This window comes from Dipteris shenzhenensis, chromosome 15, assembly GCF_047967505.1.
Source record: "Dipteris shenzhenensis isolate YYH24624 ecotype China chromosome 15, Dip_SZ_1.0, whole genome shotgun sequence".
Taxonomy (NCBI): Eukaryota; Viridiplantae; Streptophyta; class Polypodiopsida; order Gleicheniales; family Dipteridaceae; genus Dipteris; species Dipteris shenzhenensis.
Genome location: NC_141610.1, coordinates 34,949,264 through 34,967,317, shown reverse-complemented (window position 1 = coordinate 34,967,317; position 18,054 = coordinate 34,949,264). Strand labels below are relative to the sequence as shown.

The following is an 18,054-nucleotide window of genomic DNA, read 5'->3' as shown; positions in this document are numbered from 1 at the left end:
AGCAATATTTGTATCATGAGAGAGAGAGAGAGAGAGAGAGAGAGAGAGAGAGAGAGATTTTATTAGAGTCTTCGGAAGACCGATGGGTCTATGAGACTGAAAGAAAACTTGATACAAACTACAATAAGGGTGGAGCTACTGAAACGAGCGTCATCACTCGTGCTGAATCCTAAGTTTGATCATACATAATCAAATACATCTGGATGTAACAATGAAAAGAAAAGGACTGGAGCGGAGCGGAATCCTTCGTATTTCATGTCGCCCTGGTTGGTGCATAGCCGGTGATGGGATGCTGGCGCCTGTTAAGGGGTGCCGTGCGTCTCGATCTCCTGGACGAGGCTCGACGCAAGACCAGAGCCACCGTGACTCCCGTGGGACGTATCTCGGGTCTAAACAATGACGGGAGGTCCCCCAGAGAGAGAGAGAGAGAGAGAGAGAGAGAGAGAGAGAGAGAGAGAGAGAGAGAGAAGGGAAGCGAAGAAAGAAAGAAAGAAAGAAAGAAAGAGTTTATTAAAGTCTTCGGAAGACTGATGGGACTATGAGACTATAAGAAACCTTATACAACAAGCTGAAAGGGTGGAGCTACTAAAACGAGCATCATCACCCAGGCTAGATGCTAAATGCTACATAGTCCTAGAAAGTATAAGTGCTACATAGTCATAACATCATATCATCATCATGATCATCATGTCACATCGAGTCGTGTGTGAAGTCTGGCTCGATACAACAGATATTGGAGCTCTAGAAAGTGATGGTGGACCCAATGGCTGGCGAGGCTACGGTTGTATAAAATAAGAGATAGAGTGTTGGTGACTATCTATGGGTGCGGTCCGGCGTAGCCTCTTGGCTGCAGCTTTGCGTCTGACTAGGGCCACAGTTACTCCTGTAGGTTGCATAGGTCGTGCAGGTCGCACCTTGGGTGTGAGCATGGAAGGGATGTCTTCGAGTGTAATCTATATGTCCTCCCTCTGTGGGGTATGTCGTGTCACTGGCTTTGGATCTTTGCCTTGCCGACTACTTGAGGAATGAGGGTCTGTGTGATCTGGCTGAAAGAACTCTTTGATCATGTTCTGAGACGAGTCTGCCTGCGTGCTGCACCCCTATCTTTGTAATGTGAGCAAGCGCTCCCAATGCTTAACAGCCTCATGAATGAAGGCGGCTAAGCATTTTTGATTGGATAAGAAAGGAAATGGGAGAGCAGTCCGGAGCTTTCTCTGAAGAGACAATAGTAGCGACCTCGGATCTCATAACATACTGGGCATATGAAGTTGAAATGCTCCTTTGACTCGATCTCCTGTACATCACATAAGGCACCAATCCGTCGCCCACTCTCAACACGGAGTCAATGTGATGAAACCTGAAACTGCTCAATAAAGATCCTCAATGAAAGATGTATTGACGTTTTCCGGAGGCCTCATGGGCCTATGGGACAAGGTACAATCAGAAAAGTAACTCATACAAGCCACTATGGGTTGAGGCAAGGGCTCGCTTGAGCCCTTGCTGAGTGCTATACTAAGAAACCCAAGAACTAAAACTCAAAAATCTTGAGAGAGCAGGAGATGTGATCTACTATCAACTACGATTTTGGTGTCACGGCAGCCCTTGGGTGGGATATGAAGATGTCTCGTAGCTGTCTGTGCCGGGTTGTCTTGTTGCGGTAGGGAGCGGGGCCTTTGTGATGTCTATATCTGCCGGGCCATACAACAATGATGCCTCTACTTTGATGATCCCCTTTGAGTAAAGCCCAGATAGGTTGGACCTCCCTTTGGTCAACCTATGCCTTGTAGCATGGTCTTTATGTCTCTGGCTCCACAACTCCACGTTACCTTTGATTTGTAATCCACTGCCCTCATATCAGCTAGCTCCTCCTCCACTCCATTGTGTCCTGGGGCCAACTCGAATGTGTAGAAGTCTGTGACAAGTTGCTCTGTTCGGTCTAGCTATGTCCCCTTTGCCACCATCACCTCCTACTATCTGGTTTGTCTCAGTAGGGTCTCTCTGCGTCACTGCATCTTTGATCAAGTAGAGACCAATGCAAACCTGACCATGAAAGTGGATCAGCTGGAGAAAGTGGCCCAAAACTGTGTCCCTGTAAAAGGCTGTGGTATCATCCTTGATTGGCCTTGACCTCATCTGTGGCACTAGCTATGGAGGGAGACCAGAGGAGTTGATAATGTTGAGACATGCAGATGGTTTGTAGGCATGTCACTCCATATGGATACATTGCCATTGTTTTAGTATATCTTGGAGGTCCCATCCATGTTGCTCACCTATCATGAGGCAAACCAGCTCGTCAGTGAGGATCTCTATATTTTCTCATATGAGGACTGATTAGCACCCCATCAGCTTTCTGTAAAGCTCAACTTTTATAGAGATGACTGCTTGTAGATCTTAGAAGACGGTTTCATCAATCCTTGTAGCTATACTCAAATCCATCTCCCACATGTCTTGAGGACCTCGATTGGGTAGTTTCCCGGTGCCCTCGCACTGGCTGTGTATTGTGACAACGTGCAGAGGGCAAGCATCCTTTGTAACATATGGCTCTGGACCTTTTGCAACGTGTAGGAGGGTTGAGTCAAAGGAGCACTTTTCCTCAAATGCCCCATATACTACGAGCTCAAAGGATGACACCATGGTCTATTTAGGAGCAATTTTTGGACCACTTTTAGCTTTCCTGGCCACCCCAATTAGAGAGGTATGGCGAATTTTCTACACAAGGTCGAGTGACACAGAAATCAATTTCTCACAGTATAGAGATGAGATCAAGAGAGCCTGATGGAGCCCTGCTAGATGCTTACACAGACTTCTTCCACTCAAGAGACACTATGACGATGGCGCTTTCAAGGCGATGAGCTTTCTCTTAGAGACCATAGAGGAGGAGGGAGGGGCACGGGCAAGCTACGTAGACTGACCACCAGTAGCGTGCTATCACGGACTTTCCTTGGTGGTGCTAGCCTTTACCAGAGTCTGCGAGATTATTTCCTCTATCCTTGGAGACCGGTGGCCTGGTCCCCTAGACAACATGTAGAGGATCCAATGCCTAGGTGGACAAATGACCGTTTGGTTCCTCAGTAGTGATCTTCTATGGCCCTCTTGTGTCTGGCCTGCATGCAGGATGATGCGCGTATCCACCATTGGAATAGATGCCTTTCCTTATGTTAATGGGCTTTCTCTTTTAAAGGTATCGAATAACGTGTTATTTAGAACGAGGCATAGACCATAACAGTTTGGATCCGATTAGTGATTATGATGGAGACAATGTTAGGTTGGAGTTTTAACAATTTGAGCTAGTGTGGGACTCTGAAAATACGTGTCATTTTGGTTTGGTTCATTTCTTGCTGTTGTCTTTGATAGAATGTAATAATGTGTATATCATCTTGATTTTTTTGGATGTACAATGTGACAATTGGATTTTTGTTATGTCTTTTTCTGAATGAAGAAATGTTAAGCACTGATCTTTTGTTTCTTCATCTTGCAGTGTAATCATGGTTGATGAAGCTCATGAGCGTAGTACCTCTACTGACTTACTTCTTGGCCTCCTCAAGAAGGTCAGTTTTATTTCTTTTCTGAGGTATAAATGGATAAGCTTTATTGCCCAACTAAAACCTATTCGCAGTAATTTGACTAATATTGTAGTTTTTTGTTAATCAGATTCAGCGTCGTCGACCAGAGCTCCGTCTCATCGTCGCTTCAGCAACTCTAGAAGCAAGATCAATTGCTGCTTTCTTTGACACGAGGTGGGATAGCCTTTCATTTCATGATTTCAGTTGTTTTGAACCTTATACATGGTGGTTAGCTGTTTGGAATATATTTTGTTGGTAGTTGTTTGGAATATATTTTGAAGTAAGGTGAGTATGTTTCACATGGAGACCTTGTGGGGTCCACCTGTTCACATTATCAATACGTCACACCTTTCCAAATTGAATTATTGACTGGCGTAACCAGGGAACTTGTCGTGCAGCCAAAAGTAGGGTGCAACAGCATACAAATTACTGATTTATTTATTCACTTTAACATTTGATTTGCTGTGACTCTGATCATTCAACTGGGGTATCATCTATGAATTGCTGATGAAAACTTTAGATCCAAAAGCGTTGCAGAAATACATGCTTGAATGTGTTGTTGCCAACAGTCCTGCAGGCGGAGATTAATGTTGCTCAGGAATCACATAGTGCTACCTCAAATCTCACTTCTTTTCCTTATAGTGCACAAGTGAATATAGGAAGAAGTAGCCATGCACATGAGAGGAGAAACAGTAAGTATGTATTGCTTCAAATATGGACAAAACCTTGTACAAAGTGTGCATAGTATGCCACCATCTAGCAGATAAGGTACTGCCTAGATGTTGGCCCCTGGCACCACAAAACTGTTCTTGTACCGCCTCCTGTCACCTCAAAACTTTGTCAGCCTGCGTGCTCTCCAAGAGCTTCAGCGGGCTGAGAAGATGCCCTTCAAACAGACCTCCTTGCTGCTCAGATGAACAACAAACATACAGGAGCTACATGCTTTTCTTCAGAAGGTAAAATACTTGTGAAGGTTTATTTGTATGCTTTCTCAATTTCTTTATCCACTTCAGCAAGCTGTGAAAAGTGTGCCTTTGCATTGGACTAAAGAATGTGAGAAAGTCTTTGAGTCTGTGAAACGAATACTTGGAAATGTGTCTTGTGTGAAGGCACCGGACTTTACAAAGCTATTCTATGTGAATCCCTTAGTTGGGAGTGATGCATTAGGAGCAATATTGTTACAGCAAGGTGAGCAATCTAGATACATGAGACTGGTATATTTTGCAAGCATATTAAACAATTATGCTGAGAAGAAGTATTCTGGTATTGTCCAGCTTGGTATATGCTTGCAGAAGATTTCGAAATTACTTGTTGCCTCATCCTTTTGTTGTTCTCACAAGCTGTACTTTATTGCCTCAGTTGTTGAATAATACTACACTTTCTCATAGTATGATCAAGTGGATAACAGAATTGCAGGACTTCTCCTTCTCTTTCTTGGTTGAGGATACTACCGGTGCAACACTTGCAGATTTGCTTACGTATAAAGAGAAGCCAATCTCAATTAAAGAAGTTGAGGAGAAGAAGGAGAAAATGCAGGAGCAGATTTTGGAAGACAGTTTTGTACTCTTTTTTGATGGCTCTTTTAGGAAAACCCTAAACAAAGCTACTGGGGGCTTATTCTTCCTCCAAGACTCTCAGGAAGTGGTCGCAGTAGAACTGGGTCTTGGTGGGGAGCTCTGTTGATCTCCCTCCCAAGTCCGAGATGTATGGAGCTGGAGGAGGTCTAACCATATAATACGGTTAATCTCATCTCGCGGGATCAACTCAGGGGGTGCATCCATACTGTACTGAAAGGGAGGGAGCCTGTCCATCTGAATCCCGTGTCTAGCAAACCATGTGGATATATGTGCATACGCCCAGCTCTCAACCAATTGTCGGGATGACTCCAACCTCGATAGTCTCCACTAGGGTAAGTCCCAGACTCTATGAATGAGAATGTCACTGATTGGAAGACGGCATCAATCTGTAGTGGTGTCATAGTGAACTCTGCCTGTACTATCTCATGTGGGATTGAGGGCTTGCTCCGAATCATCCTAGACTCCATAGTCACTTGTAGTCGCTCAAATCTCCTCCATTCTGCTACCGGTAGGTCACATTCCCAGAAAGGTGCTGCATACATGGCAGTCGGTCGCACCAGCATATCGAAGAGCCAACACTTCGTTGGTGGATCATGAAAGTGTGCCTGGAAATACAGTCTTTCCAGCCGGGCTAGAGCACCCCGCCCCCGTGTAAGTCGTGCGTGGGCTGCATTTGTCATAGTGAAAAGGGGTCATGTGAAGACTGCTCTTGAGTAGGTGTAGGACTGCACTATCTTCACTGGCTCGTCTCGATAAGTGAAGCTGAATCGACGAAGCACTGCATGTGAGGTGTTGAGACCATAACCTTGGTCTTCCCAAGGTTCACTGTCAGGTCTCTCTCTCTACAAAACACCTCGAGGGCCTCCAAATGTCTCTGCAGCCCCTCCGTTGAGGATGAGATGAGGACTATGTCATCAGCGTATAGCAATATTTGTATCATGAGATCGGCTAGTAGTGATCCTTTGCCTCCTAGGCGGTTATGAAGGAAGTGATCTCGTCAATGTAAAGCCTGAAGAGGGTCGGTGAGAGGAGGCAACCCTACTTCACTCCAATCGTGCTCTCGCCCCAATCCAATAGACCACTTGGGGTGTGAACTCTGTCTCTGGCTGACTCATACATGCTCATCACCCCCCATATCAATGTCTCTGGAATCTGTAGCTCCTGTAGTCTCCTGATCATGTAGGACCGTGGGACAGTGTCAAAAGCCTTTCGAAAGTATACAAAGCATGTGTAGACCTTTCTGTGTCTGTCCTCAATGATAGCCCTCAGAGTGAAAATGTGATCTAGGGTAGAATGCTGTCCTTAGAATCTTGCCTACCCTAGTGCCCGCTGCCTCCAAGCCTCTGTATGATTGCTGAGCTCCCTCTAAGATTGACCATAGATCTTTGCCAGAGTGTGGCCAATCATGAGGGTACGGTAGCTCCCAATCTCCATAGGGTCCCTGTCTTTGTGTATTGGTACAATAGTGGTAGAACTCCAAGCAAGTGGGAAGCCGTGGCATACAGCCCGGTTGAACATCTGGCTAGGACTTCTTGTCCATGTGCAAAGTGCCCAGTCGGTAGGCCCTCATGGTCCTTCGCTCTCTGATTGTGTAATTGTCGAAGCGCAGCCTGTACATTCAATGTGGTGAACAAGGCAAGTGGCAGCAGATTTTGGACACTAGCACTCCCAGTGGGACCCTAGTTAGGCTTGCACATAGCTTATTACTAATGGGTGACACCTCTTCTATAGAAAAGACACCTTTTCAAATCATCTATCTTCATGGGCGATACCTCTTCAATGAAAAAGAAACCTTTTGAAATTGTCTATGAAAGATCCCGTCAATCTCCGCCAGTGTAGACTCAATAAACTTCTGTGCTACTGATCAACTTGTGGAGGATTATGACTTAACTTATGCCAAGGTCTAGACTATACCCAGGAGTGAGAGGAGTTAGAGGCAGCAAATTTTGTACGCGCTAGAGGCGACAGGACTCCTAGTGGGACCCGAGTTAGGCTTGAGCTGAGCTTATTACTCATGGAAACTCTCTAACCCCCCACCCCCCCCCCCCCCGGGGCATCTTTCCACATGCTGTAATCTGACTTGGTCTCATAGGCCTCCTTGACCTTCTACAAGCTTTAACAAACCTTTCTTGTTTCTTTCTGCTTCGGTACTCTGTGGCCTTGTGCTTGTCTTGAGTTTTTTGACTATAATCTTGATGATATTTTTTGGTATTTCAGTCCACTACAGCGTATAATATTGTATTTCAGCTGATAGTGGACGATGTATCTAACAGATTCTCAGGCTTCTTTGAGCAATAGCTCAGCAAGAACGTAGCTTGTATGTTTCTTATTTCTTATCAATAAGTGGAGATGGTGTTCTCTCATTAGTACAGTGTCTGCCTCATTTTGGTTGCAGTTAAATAGATATAGATAGAGAAGAACTCAAGAAACATTTGTAGCAGGAATGCAAATTAGACTCGTTAAAATAGGCTGGAAAGGGGTGCAAAGTAGGAGCACCCTTGTTTTCGAATGTCATGTGGCTAAGGCTAGATGTTTAATAGCATCACTCTGAAGCCAATTTAAAAGGAGAATGTGGACCATTACTATAATGACTGCATTTTATTTCATAAGTATGTATATAATCCTAATTTGAATATGAAGTTTGATTGAGTGCTGTGTCATAAAGCCGTAAATAATTTTCGTCATGGTGAAATTCCTGCATATTTTCAATGACCCACCTTCTCTGCCTTCATTATGCTGGATCAGTGACTGCAGCAACATATTAATTATGTCTGCACTTGCCAGTTTAATATATTTGATGCATATGTTCCTTTCTCCTCAGTGCTGAAAAGCGGGCGCAAGGAAGCACTGAGTCACACCCAAGCAAAAATCCGGCCATAATGTCTGTCGAGGTTTGCCACATTCCATGAAGTAGTATATTGTATCGATTAGTACTTCATGTTGGACTCATAATTGCGCACACGTGTTCAGCAAAAGTATAGCTCTCCGCATAGACCTGTTTTGAATATACATACACTACGGAGATGTGAACTCATTCTAATTAGCTGAAACGCCTGAATCAGGGAAAGACATTTACAGTGCAAGTATTCTACAAGGAAGAGGCTGTCGACGATTATGTAAGGGCTGCAGTTTCTACAGTGATTTCCATCCATAAGCTGGTACGTTTTGAAAATCACTTCTTGCCTGGATTGATATGCTGCTATGTGGCTCCAGCTTAATCAGTGGTATATTTTTTGGATGCAACATGGAAGAAAAAGATAAGGAGGGAAGTAAAAGAGTGTGTGTATCCTTGCTCCAGGCATGTCATGTGGACAAGAGGCCATCTGCATAATTACATACAATAGTTACATCCGAACGTTTCATGTTTGTAAATGTAACAGTAGTGGATGCTAGGGTAGCAGACACCTATTTAATGGGCCCTGATAGCCAATAAAGGGTTCCCCATATATGTGTGTGTGTGTGTGTGTGTGTGTGTATGCGGGATGTATATTTGTCCTACATGGAGATTTTCTGGGATAGCTATCTTGTAAAATAAAGCATTCAAAGTTTTCACTTAAAAAAAGTATGTGTATGCGGGAATGGCATGGTCGGGATTCTTTGCAGGGAAATTCTCTCAGAGCAGAGAGCATACATTGGTCCAAGGATTTTGCCCCTCCATTGGCAGTGCAGGAACCTAGATGCTCATATTTCCTTAGCTTGAAGGGAGTCCACTCAGTTGCAGATGTCATTCATGATGATGGGATTCCCCTTTCTTTAGCTTTGGCTGCTGCAAAATTTGGTTTTGGTATGCATTACAGATTCATGTGGAAAACTATTGCTCAAATGCTCCAGCCTTTTCAGCCCATTCTGACTGGAGTGTTTCTTCTCCATGGTCATCTTGTTGCCCTTTGAGGCTGCCATATATTACTGTCTCTTCTTTATATAACGTGCTTTTGCCTCTACCATGGGTTTCTCAGAATGCGAAACAGCTTTGGTGAATGAATCGCACCGAAAAGTAGTGGCGGAAGAGATTGAGACAGATTTGGAATTCAAAAATTCCATTCCGACAACAGGTTTTCTTGTGGCAAGTCTTGTTGGGAGTTCTTCCATTTGGGCAACTTTTGGCATGCAGGAACATTTGTCCGGCTGTCTGGCGCAGATGTTTGGCTCCACGGGAGTCCATGCCTCATCTTCTTTGGCATTGCTCCCATACTCCTGATTTTTTAAGCTTCCTGGGGTAGTGTTTGCGAACTCGATTTCCAACTGCTACCTTTGGAAAGCTCTTCTGGATCTTTGGGATACACCCACGTAGACAGGATCTTGATTTATTTTTTGTTTGGGTTCATTACTGGGCACTTTGAACTCTATGGAAGGATAAAAATCATATAGTCTTTGGTGATCCTACTTTTTCACGTTTCTCTTTCTTCAGGCACTCTCTGCAGCAATCTTTCTACGATTGCTTGCAAACTAAGTACATAGATCATGATGTGTATCTGTCTTATCTTGAGATCTTCTCGTGATGTATTTTCCCACATCCTGTCTTGGGATAGTGATTCTGTAATGTAAAGCAGCAAAATTTTCACAAAAAAAAAAGAAAGTAGGTGTGTATATGTATACATACTGAGTTCTCGTGATGTATTTTTTCACATCCTGTTTTGGGATAGTGATTTTGTTATATAATGTAACAATTTTTTAAAAAAAAAGTGTTGTGTACATATGTATGTATACATACATACATACATATGTGCGTGCGTTCGTGCGTGCGTGTGTGTGTGTAGGTGCAGAGTGGGGTGTGGTAGTGTGAGCGATGGAGACCTCCTCCTCCTCTGCTCGGACAGCCTCTATTCCCTCCCTGGTTTTGCCCGTACAGCCCGCGTCTTCCTCCTTGCAGTCTTCATCGTCATCCGTACAATTGCCGTCAGTTGTACAGAATTCTGTACAGCCCTACTGACCCTTGCAGTTGTTGGTACAGCCTTCGGTTCAGATCGCGTGCTCCATACATCATCTTGTACAACTTCCGCTTCTTGTCTAACCCTTTGTACAACCCTCTGTACAAGTACACGTGGTGTAGTCGATTGTACTTGCTTCATTTGTACCTACTCCATGCGTACTTGCAAAATCCGTACAGGATTCTCTGTCCGTACATGATTCCCCGTCCGTACAGGCCATACAGTCCGTACCACCATCCGTACAGTCTATATGGTCGTCCGTATAGGCTCCCGAAACATTTGTTGTTTTTTCGCTTCCTCTGTTCCTCCTGCCCGAGTTCTCATTCAACAGAAGCGCGGTGCTTTGCCTTCTTCATCCTCTTTCAAATCGGCAAAGCTTGATCTCGCACATGGCCCTTCTTCTTTCCTTCAGCTGGATCTTCTACGCCAGTTATGTTCAGCCTTTGTCATAGATGTTCCTTCATCGGGTTCCCCGTTTGTTTGTTCATTGGATTCTGCCCTTCTGGTTTCAGGTCTTCGACAGACTCAGCAGTTTGGAGTCTGTCTCGACTTTATGGGTAGGATTCTTTTTGCCGCTCATCTTCGTCGTTGGGCTGAAGCCGCAATGGGTCCGGATTGTATTTCCTCCTTTGTCATTCTGGGCAAAGGGTTTTATTATGCCCACGTTTCTTCGACTGATGTGGTGGAGTGGCTAGTTAGTCGTGCTGTTGTTCCTGGGGCTGGTTTCTTTGCTTATGTGATGCCTTGGGATCCACTTTTCGATCCTTCTGCTACCTTCTGACTCACTGTCCAGTCTGGATTACTCTCAAAGCGTTGCTTGTGCCTCTTCTTTAGCATCTTCCTACTCTTGTAGTGCTTTTGGGAAGGCCTGTTCATGTTCCGCGATAGGAGTTCTTGCAAGCTTCCCGTGATGTTCGCCTTTGCGTTTTGTGGGATATGATGCAGCCTGTGCCATCTACTTTGGATCTTGATTTGGGATTTGCCCATTCGATGCGCATCAGGCTGCATTTTGCATCTTTTCCCACTGTATGTTATCGGTGCCGACAGGTTGGTCATTTTGCACGTGATTGCCCTTCTGCATCCAGGCCCACTCCTCCTGCTTCTTCTTCAGCTGTCAAGGTTACTCTCCCTTCTCCTCCGGTTTTTGCTATGGCTTCATTGGAGAAGCCTTCTTCTACTGCTCCGAAGCACTACTGGAGGAAGGTAGATAAATCACAGGCCAATCTTTCTCCTTCTGAAGAAGCTCAGGATTGCACCCTTGTTGAGCACCATCAGTCTCCTTTTCCTCAGGATATGGATGTGCCCCTTGCAGAGGGGATTATACAGGATGATCTGCATGCTCTCTCTCAGGTTGCTATCTCGACTGAAGTTGAAATGATGAGTCCTGATTTATCTGATGCAGCTCTTTCATCAGATGCTTTTTCTTCAAAGAGTACATGTATTGGTCCAGCTCCTATGTCTGTGAAGAATGTGCCAGAGTCTCTTTCTGTTCAGGATGCAGATGTTTCTTTTTCTCTGGAGTCTTTTCATCCTATGATGCAACAGGTTTTTGACCGTGTGATTCAAAAATTCTGGCTTCCAGCTTATATTAAAAAGAAAGCATATTGTAGATGCTCCAGTAAAGAACTAGTACAAGAAGACTAAAAATAGTAAAAGAACATGTCTAGCTATGCCGCAGTATTATAGCATAGAAATCATGAGGAAGTAAAATAAGGAATGTAGAGAAGTAAAGTAAAAGAAGGATGCAGCATGTCTCCCATGAACTGCACATCCTGCAAGGAGCGAAGCAGAGAGAAACGAAAGAAATGATAAATATCCACAGTGGATTGTCCATAGAGCCGAGAGCTACAGGCATGATATAAAGGTCACACCCATATTTTTTAAGGGTGAAATCCATGTATTTTTACGTCCCCAAAATGGCGACCAGCAAATACAAGATCATAAAACTTCATTGAAGACAAGTAGAGAGTGTAATCTGTCTTACGAACAGAGTGACATCCGGAAATAGTAGTATAGGGAAGAAGTAGGCTTTCTAAGACTTCATGGTTCCTATCTTTGCAGAGGGTCCAGAGTGCCCAATATCGAACCCATGTGCGTGTGCACACTTTTTTTGGGTGAAATCCATCTATGCTTATATTACAAGAAGTCATCTCCAAAAAGGAGACATACGATTACAATATCAAAAAATTTCAGTGTAAGACAAATAAACATGGTAATCGACATTGCAATCATAAAGGGATTGCCTCAATGACATCCGGAAGAAATGGAACATGGAAAAAGTAGACTCTCCAAAAACTCTATGATTTTGGTGTGTCCATAGAGTCAAGAGAGCCCAATATCTAGCCCAAATGAAGAAAAGGTCGAACTTAGGCCTCCATGGGTAGATGCCAAAGGGCCAAAGAGCGTGCCAAAGCAAGTAGTAGGGAACCTAGCTCGGAGACACTGTCGACGAAAAAACAGAAAGTCACAAGTCATTGGGCAACGCCAAAGAAGATGGAGCATGGGTTCTCGATGAGCCAAACATCTGTGACAGAGAGTAGGAGCAATATGTCAACGTGCCAGAAGCTGACCATAGGGAATAACACCAAACTTGGTGGTGAAGAGAAAGCTTGCAGGAACAAAGCTGCTTCAATCTTTTACGCCACCATTTAGGATGACGATTCATGGACCAAAGCTGATTTCCTCATTGCACACTCCAAAGGAGGAGGCACCAAAACCCTATACAAACTAGCCACAGAAACATCAGCCAAGCGTATGGCTTGAGTAGTAGAACCCTGACGATGTAAAATCCAGCTTTGGTACTGGCAAGAAAGAATGAAGAAATCGGGAAAGATATTGCCATTGGGGTCTATAATGCATCCCCAAACCATATTGTCTAGTTGCCAATGGAAAAGATAATAGAGAATAGAGTACCATCACCATGAAGCACATCTCCTACCAGCTGAATCCCCTTTGATGAGATAAAATAAGAGCGCCGGGGTTCTTATAAGGCAAGAGGACAATCAACACCTTTGACCAATGTAGACTCTCAGCACGCAAAGAATTCCCATCAAGAGAGTCACGACCATGCCATTTGAGATGAGATAGAATTTCTTTCCAAGCTGAGAGATTTGAGAAGTAAAAGGACATCCTTTAACTTTGCCATCTGTATATCCAAGAACGAAATGCCATTGAGTGGGATGCCAACGCTCAAAAGCATGTGGGTCAAATGAGAAAGTAGGTGACGTATCGTAGAAGCCCAAGGATGATCTCCTTGCAGAAATTCCAGTATCATGTGCCAAAATATGAATGTGAATGTTTAAAATATTCAAACCACCATGTGTCTTTGGTGAATAGAGGTGCTCCATAGAGAGTAATTTGATACTCTTACAGCCATACTTAGCACCAAATAGTCTCCATAAGAATGGACATGAAAGAAGCAGTGTCTTTCTTATCAAACATCATCAAAGGTAGGAAGAACTGAATATAGGCAACCAAGATTGATTGTACAATACGAAGTTGAACATGATTCATCCTAGGGAATAACCACAATGACGAACAAGTTGATCAGACAAGACGATTTCCCTAGGCCACAAAAGGCTATGCCAATCTTTGGCATACAAAGGTAGAAGCTTTGATTTTGAAAGTTTATGTGCAGGCCAACAGCAAGTCCATATAGGGATAAAGCACTCATGAGTTGTGAAAGATCCCTATCGGTGTTCTTTGGAGTGAAAAAAGAATCATCAGCATGGGCTTGCGCAATCATGGGCTTTCTGCCATGTATCTCCAAACCATGCAAGACATCAGTGCCACAAGATGTTCAATATAGCAAAGCATCGGGTGAGTAGCTATTGCATAAAGCAATGCATTAAGAGGGCATCTTTGTCTCACCAAACAATATAAAGTCCACTGATCAGAAATATCTCCAAATAAGATGGATGCAGCTTTACTGTCACTATACAGCCAATAAATAATGTGCTACATTCGATCTCCAAATCCCAAAAGGTTGCATTGGTCTGCGAGATAAAGTCCCATCGCACAGTATTAAAGGCTTTAGCAATGTCTACTTGCAGCAAAAGTACATCGTGTTGAGTATACTTTGCATATTCTATCCCAATGTAAGCATTAGCAATATTATCAGTGATGTGCTACGAGGTATGAAGCCATATTGGGTGGGATCAAAAGGTTGCATGGTCTGCGAGATAAAGTCCCATTGCACAGTATTAAAGGCTTTAGCAACGTCTACTTGCAGCAAAAGTACGTCGTGTTGAGTATACTTTGCATATTCTATCCCAATGTAAGCATTAGCAATATTATCAGACAAGGTATGAAGCCATATTGGGTAGGATGTAGGCCATCATGAAAAAGCCCTTTATTTGATCAGCCACCATTTTGGCAACCACCTTGTAAATGACTGACATGAGTGTAATAGGCCGCCAATCAGCAGATGATTCACATATATTCTTTTTGGGGATGAGCTTAACCAGCCCTTTCTTCCAAGCATGTGGCATTTACTGATTTGCTAGGCATTAGTAATCATATGCAGTAAAACATGCTTAAGAGCATCCCAATATGACAGAAAAAACTCAACTGCAAGACCTTATCAACCCGGGGATTTGGATTTACCACAAGATTTTAAAGCATTAATAAGTTCTCTTTCCTCGAAAGGTGCCTCAAGATGTAGAGCCTGGGCAGGGGGTAATGATGGGATTGACATGCTGTGCTAATTTCTGTCTTGCTGACAAAACCTCCTGTGAGGGAGACCCCAAATCTCCAAATTGTTGAGCAAAATGATCAACACAGGCTTGAGCAAGTTGTAGCCATGAGGAAGTCCAATAACCATTTGATGTCAAAACTTGACAAATATTATTAGCCTGGTTTTTTGAATGCAAACTTTTAAAGAAATATTTCGAGGAGCAACCTTTATCCAAGTGAGCTTTTTGCTGGCTTTAGTTTCCCATTTGACAATTTTCCTGTTGTCATTCATCTGTTATAGATGTTTAGCACAACATAAGTATGTAAGCTCTACCTGAGTCAAATCCCTGATATGGCTAAGTTCTGTCAATGTTTGACAGGTGGCTTTAGATAGTTCTTGCCATACTCATGAATGACTGATTGGATGCGAGGAGTGAAAGCATTCCAGGCATAATCAAGATCAATCTGTCATTGTTTCTAGAAGAGTGCAATAGCATTAGCAACCATTTGCTTATACTTATCCTGCTGTAAGTAACTGTTATTAACAATAAGGAGTTGTTTACTTGACAACCTGTCATGTGGCATCTCATGAAGACAACCTTAACCATAATGGAGCATGATCAGAATGGGGGAATGCATAATGAACCCATATTCTTCAAGTGAAAGCATCATACTATTGCACATTTAGCATGTACCAGTGATCCAATCTAGCTGGATGTGCAGAATGGGCATTGTGTTGAAAAGTATATTTTGAATGCATGGGCTTCAATTCCTTCCAAAGAGAAATTAAGTATATCCAAGTGGCACAAGAGTTGATGAAGTTGTGAGTACTACCATAATTTATAAGAGAATATGCGATTAGTGTGTCAATTCTCCCTTTTGTTATGTTCACATATGGACATAACATGTAATTCTTTGGTGCACTAAGGCTAGTCTTAGGCTTGAGACACCTAAGGCACCCTGCATCTATGTAAGAGAGAGCCATTACGCTACTTTTTTACCCCATTTCATTGATTCTGTAAAGCACTTACATGTTGACTATTGTTCACTTGATACATATGTGCTAGTATATCCGATTTCTCTTTATACTTTTGGCATCCTTGATATGTACATACATGCTAACCTGTCCTATGCCTTTGGCATGCTTGATCTGTTCCTCTTAACTAAGCAAGCTGTAAGTGCCAAAGCTAGGCATTTGTCCCCTCGACTTCTTTTGATATTCAGTAAGTAGGTCTATTGTTGGTATAGTAGAGGACCTGCTACCTATACTATTGGGAATTATTGCAGTAGTAGAGTATAATTGACACGATTCAATTTATCCTTTACACTCATAAAACCAGAGCTCTTTGCAAGAAAAGTCATGTTGGCAACAACGAGAGCTGACGATCTCAAAATGAATTAAAGCAAGTATCAAAAGGCAGAAACTATGCCTTGTCTCAAAAAATGTAATGCTGCAACTCAAACTACTGCTTTGTGTCACAAAGTGCGTATGCTAATTCTAAATTGAAAAAGTGAGGCATAGACAAACTTTGTGTCACAAAGTGCTTATGCTAAGTCTAAATTGAAAAACTGATGCGTAAACAAGCTGTGTATGATTGTATGACAGTTCTGTATGTTTTGGAACTATGCCGACCAATATCCTGCCCTTTGACTGTGATTTAATGCGTACACCCAGCTTCATGTAAAAGATGGCAAAAAGCACTTAAAATCTAGCTGCATTGGGATGCCTGCAAACTTGTGAACTGCAGAAAATGAATTAAAAAATGACTCCAAGACTTAGTTGCAAATGCTTCGCAGTCCGTGCCAACTCAGTTTCTCTCCAAAATAACTCCATATTGAACCAAATATCCATAATCTTGCAAGAATGCAAAAAATTTGCGTAGTGATGCATGTTGGAAACCTACCTTGGTAGTCCAACATTTTTTTAAAATTGAATTTTCTAGAATGTAGAAATAAAATATAGATTTCTTTGCGTCAAAGTGCTGCAAACTGCTTTCAAAGGCTCTAGAAGCAATGTCGACCATGCAAAGCTGCATGCGGATTAAGGATGGGTTGTACGGAAAACAGTCTTCTTAAAAAAGTTGTCGTCCTAAAATGTTCAGAAACAAAAAGGTTTGTTTCCATTTTAAACTGATGTATGGACAGAGCGTACGATGGATGACTAGTGCTCCTTGAGCTGTGTGGAGTGTGTAACTGCTGAACAATGATGCTTGCTGTTCCAAGTGCTCCTCGAGGTGGGTGTATGTGAGCAGCAAGTGACTTGTGAAAGCTCCTCCTCATACGGTCGAAGTGCTCTCCCTTCTGGCCAACTTACAAGAGTTGATACAAGGGTGCAAGTAGAAGGGATGAGGTTGGATCTGATACCAAAAGTTGAGAATACAAAGAGATTAGGGCTCGTATAGAAAACCATGATGCATGACCCTGTTATTTTGATATCCTTCATTGTTTTTGTGAGCATCCTGTAGAATGGTTGAATGCTGCCTTCTTACCTTTCTTGACAGTTTTCACATAACCAAACTTTTGTTGGTCTCTTTTTTTTTTGTTTGTCTTTCAAACTGTCCTTTACATTCTTTTTCTATATAAGTGCTGTCTTTGCACTTGCCATATTTTTGCTGTTATTTTGTGGTAACCACTTCAAATGAATTTGTAAACTGGCAGTTTTTCATGCAGCTTATGTGAAAGCGCAATGAACATGAAAACAAGTTGTGTTTTAGGAACCTGCAGGTGACATACTAGTTTTTATGACCGGTCAAGATGATGTGGATGAAACTGTCCACCTTATTCAAGATGAAATGGATCAAACAAGTGGTACTTCTCGTACTGGTTACTACTATATAGAACTCTGGAGCTTTTACAAAACCAGGAGCACGTCTGATGATTCTAAAAGTTATTGTCTTTGTGCTTTCAGCATTGCTGGTCTTACCTCTCTATGCGGGTTTGTCTCGAGCAGATCAGGTTATCTATAAGCATTCTATGACAGCTTTCTGTGATGGTCTGTCTTGATTTTTATTTCTTGTTTTGCATGCATACTGTCTGAAATCCCAACCCAATTGTCCCCTTTCCCCCCCTCTTGTTTCCTTCTTTCTGCCAACCTTTGGGCCCCTTTTTGTTTTTCTCTTTACACATTTTGTTATATTATTAACCAGCATGCCAAGATCTATTCTAGGAACTTGCTTTTAGTGCTGCTCCAAGAGGCAAGAGGAAAGTGATCGTGGCAACTAATATTGCAGAGACATCAATCACTCTTGAGGCAAGGGCTAAGAAGATTTCCCTTTACTTCAAAGCTTTGAAATCTTTATGGCATCTTTTAAA

The 18,054-nt window shown here is 42.8% G+C and overlaps 1 protein-coding gene across 3 annotated transcripts in view; it reads left to right on the top strand.

Annotated features, from left to right (window-relative positions):
- The window catches only part of LOC147893728 (RNA helicase family protein), a 57,327-nt gene that overhangs the window by 11,736 nt on the left and 27,537 nt on the right, over positions 1–18,054 (top strand). For all 3 annotated transcript variants that reach the window (XM_087385675.1, XM_087385674.1, XM_087385673.1), the window contains exons 6-12: positions 3,479–3,548; positions 3,652–3,737; positions 7,962–8,031; positions 8,203–8,298; positions 17,457–17,550; positions 17,651–17,697; positions 17,909–17,992. In XM_087385675.1, the coding sequence (XP_087241801.1) occupies positions 3,479–3,548; positions 3,652–3,737; positions 7,962–8,031; positions 8,203–8,298; positions 17,457–17,550; positions 17,651–17,697; positions 17,909–17,992 (547 nt within the window). The remainder of the gene's footprint in view (positions 1–3,478; positions 3,549–3,651; positions 3,738–7,961; positions 8,032–8,202; positions 8,299–17,456; positions 17,551–17,650; positions 17,698–17,908; positions 17,993–18,054) is intronic.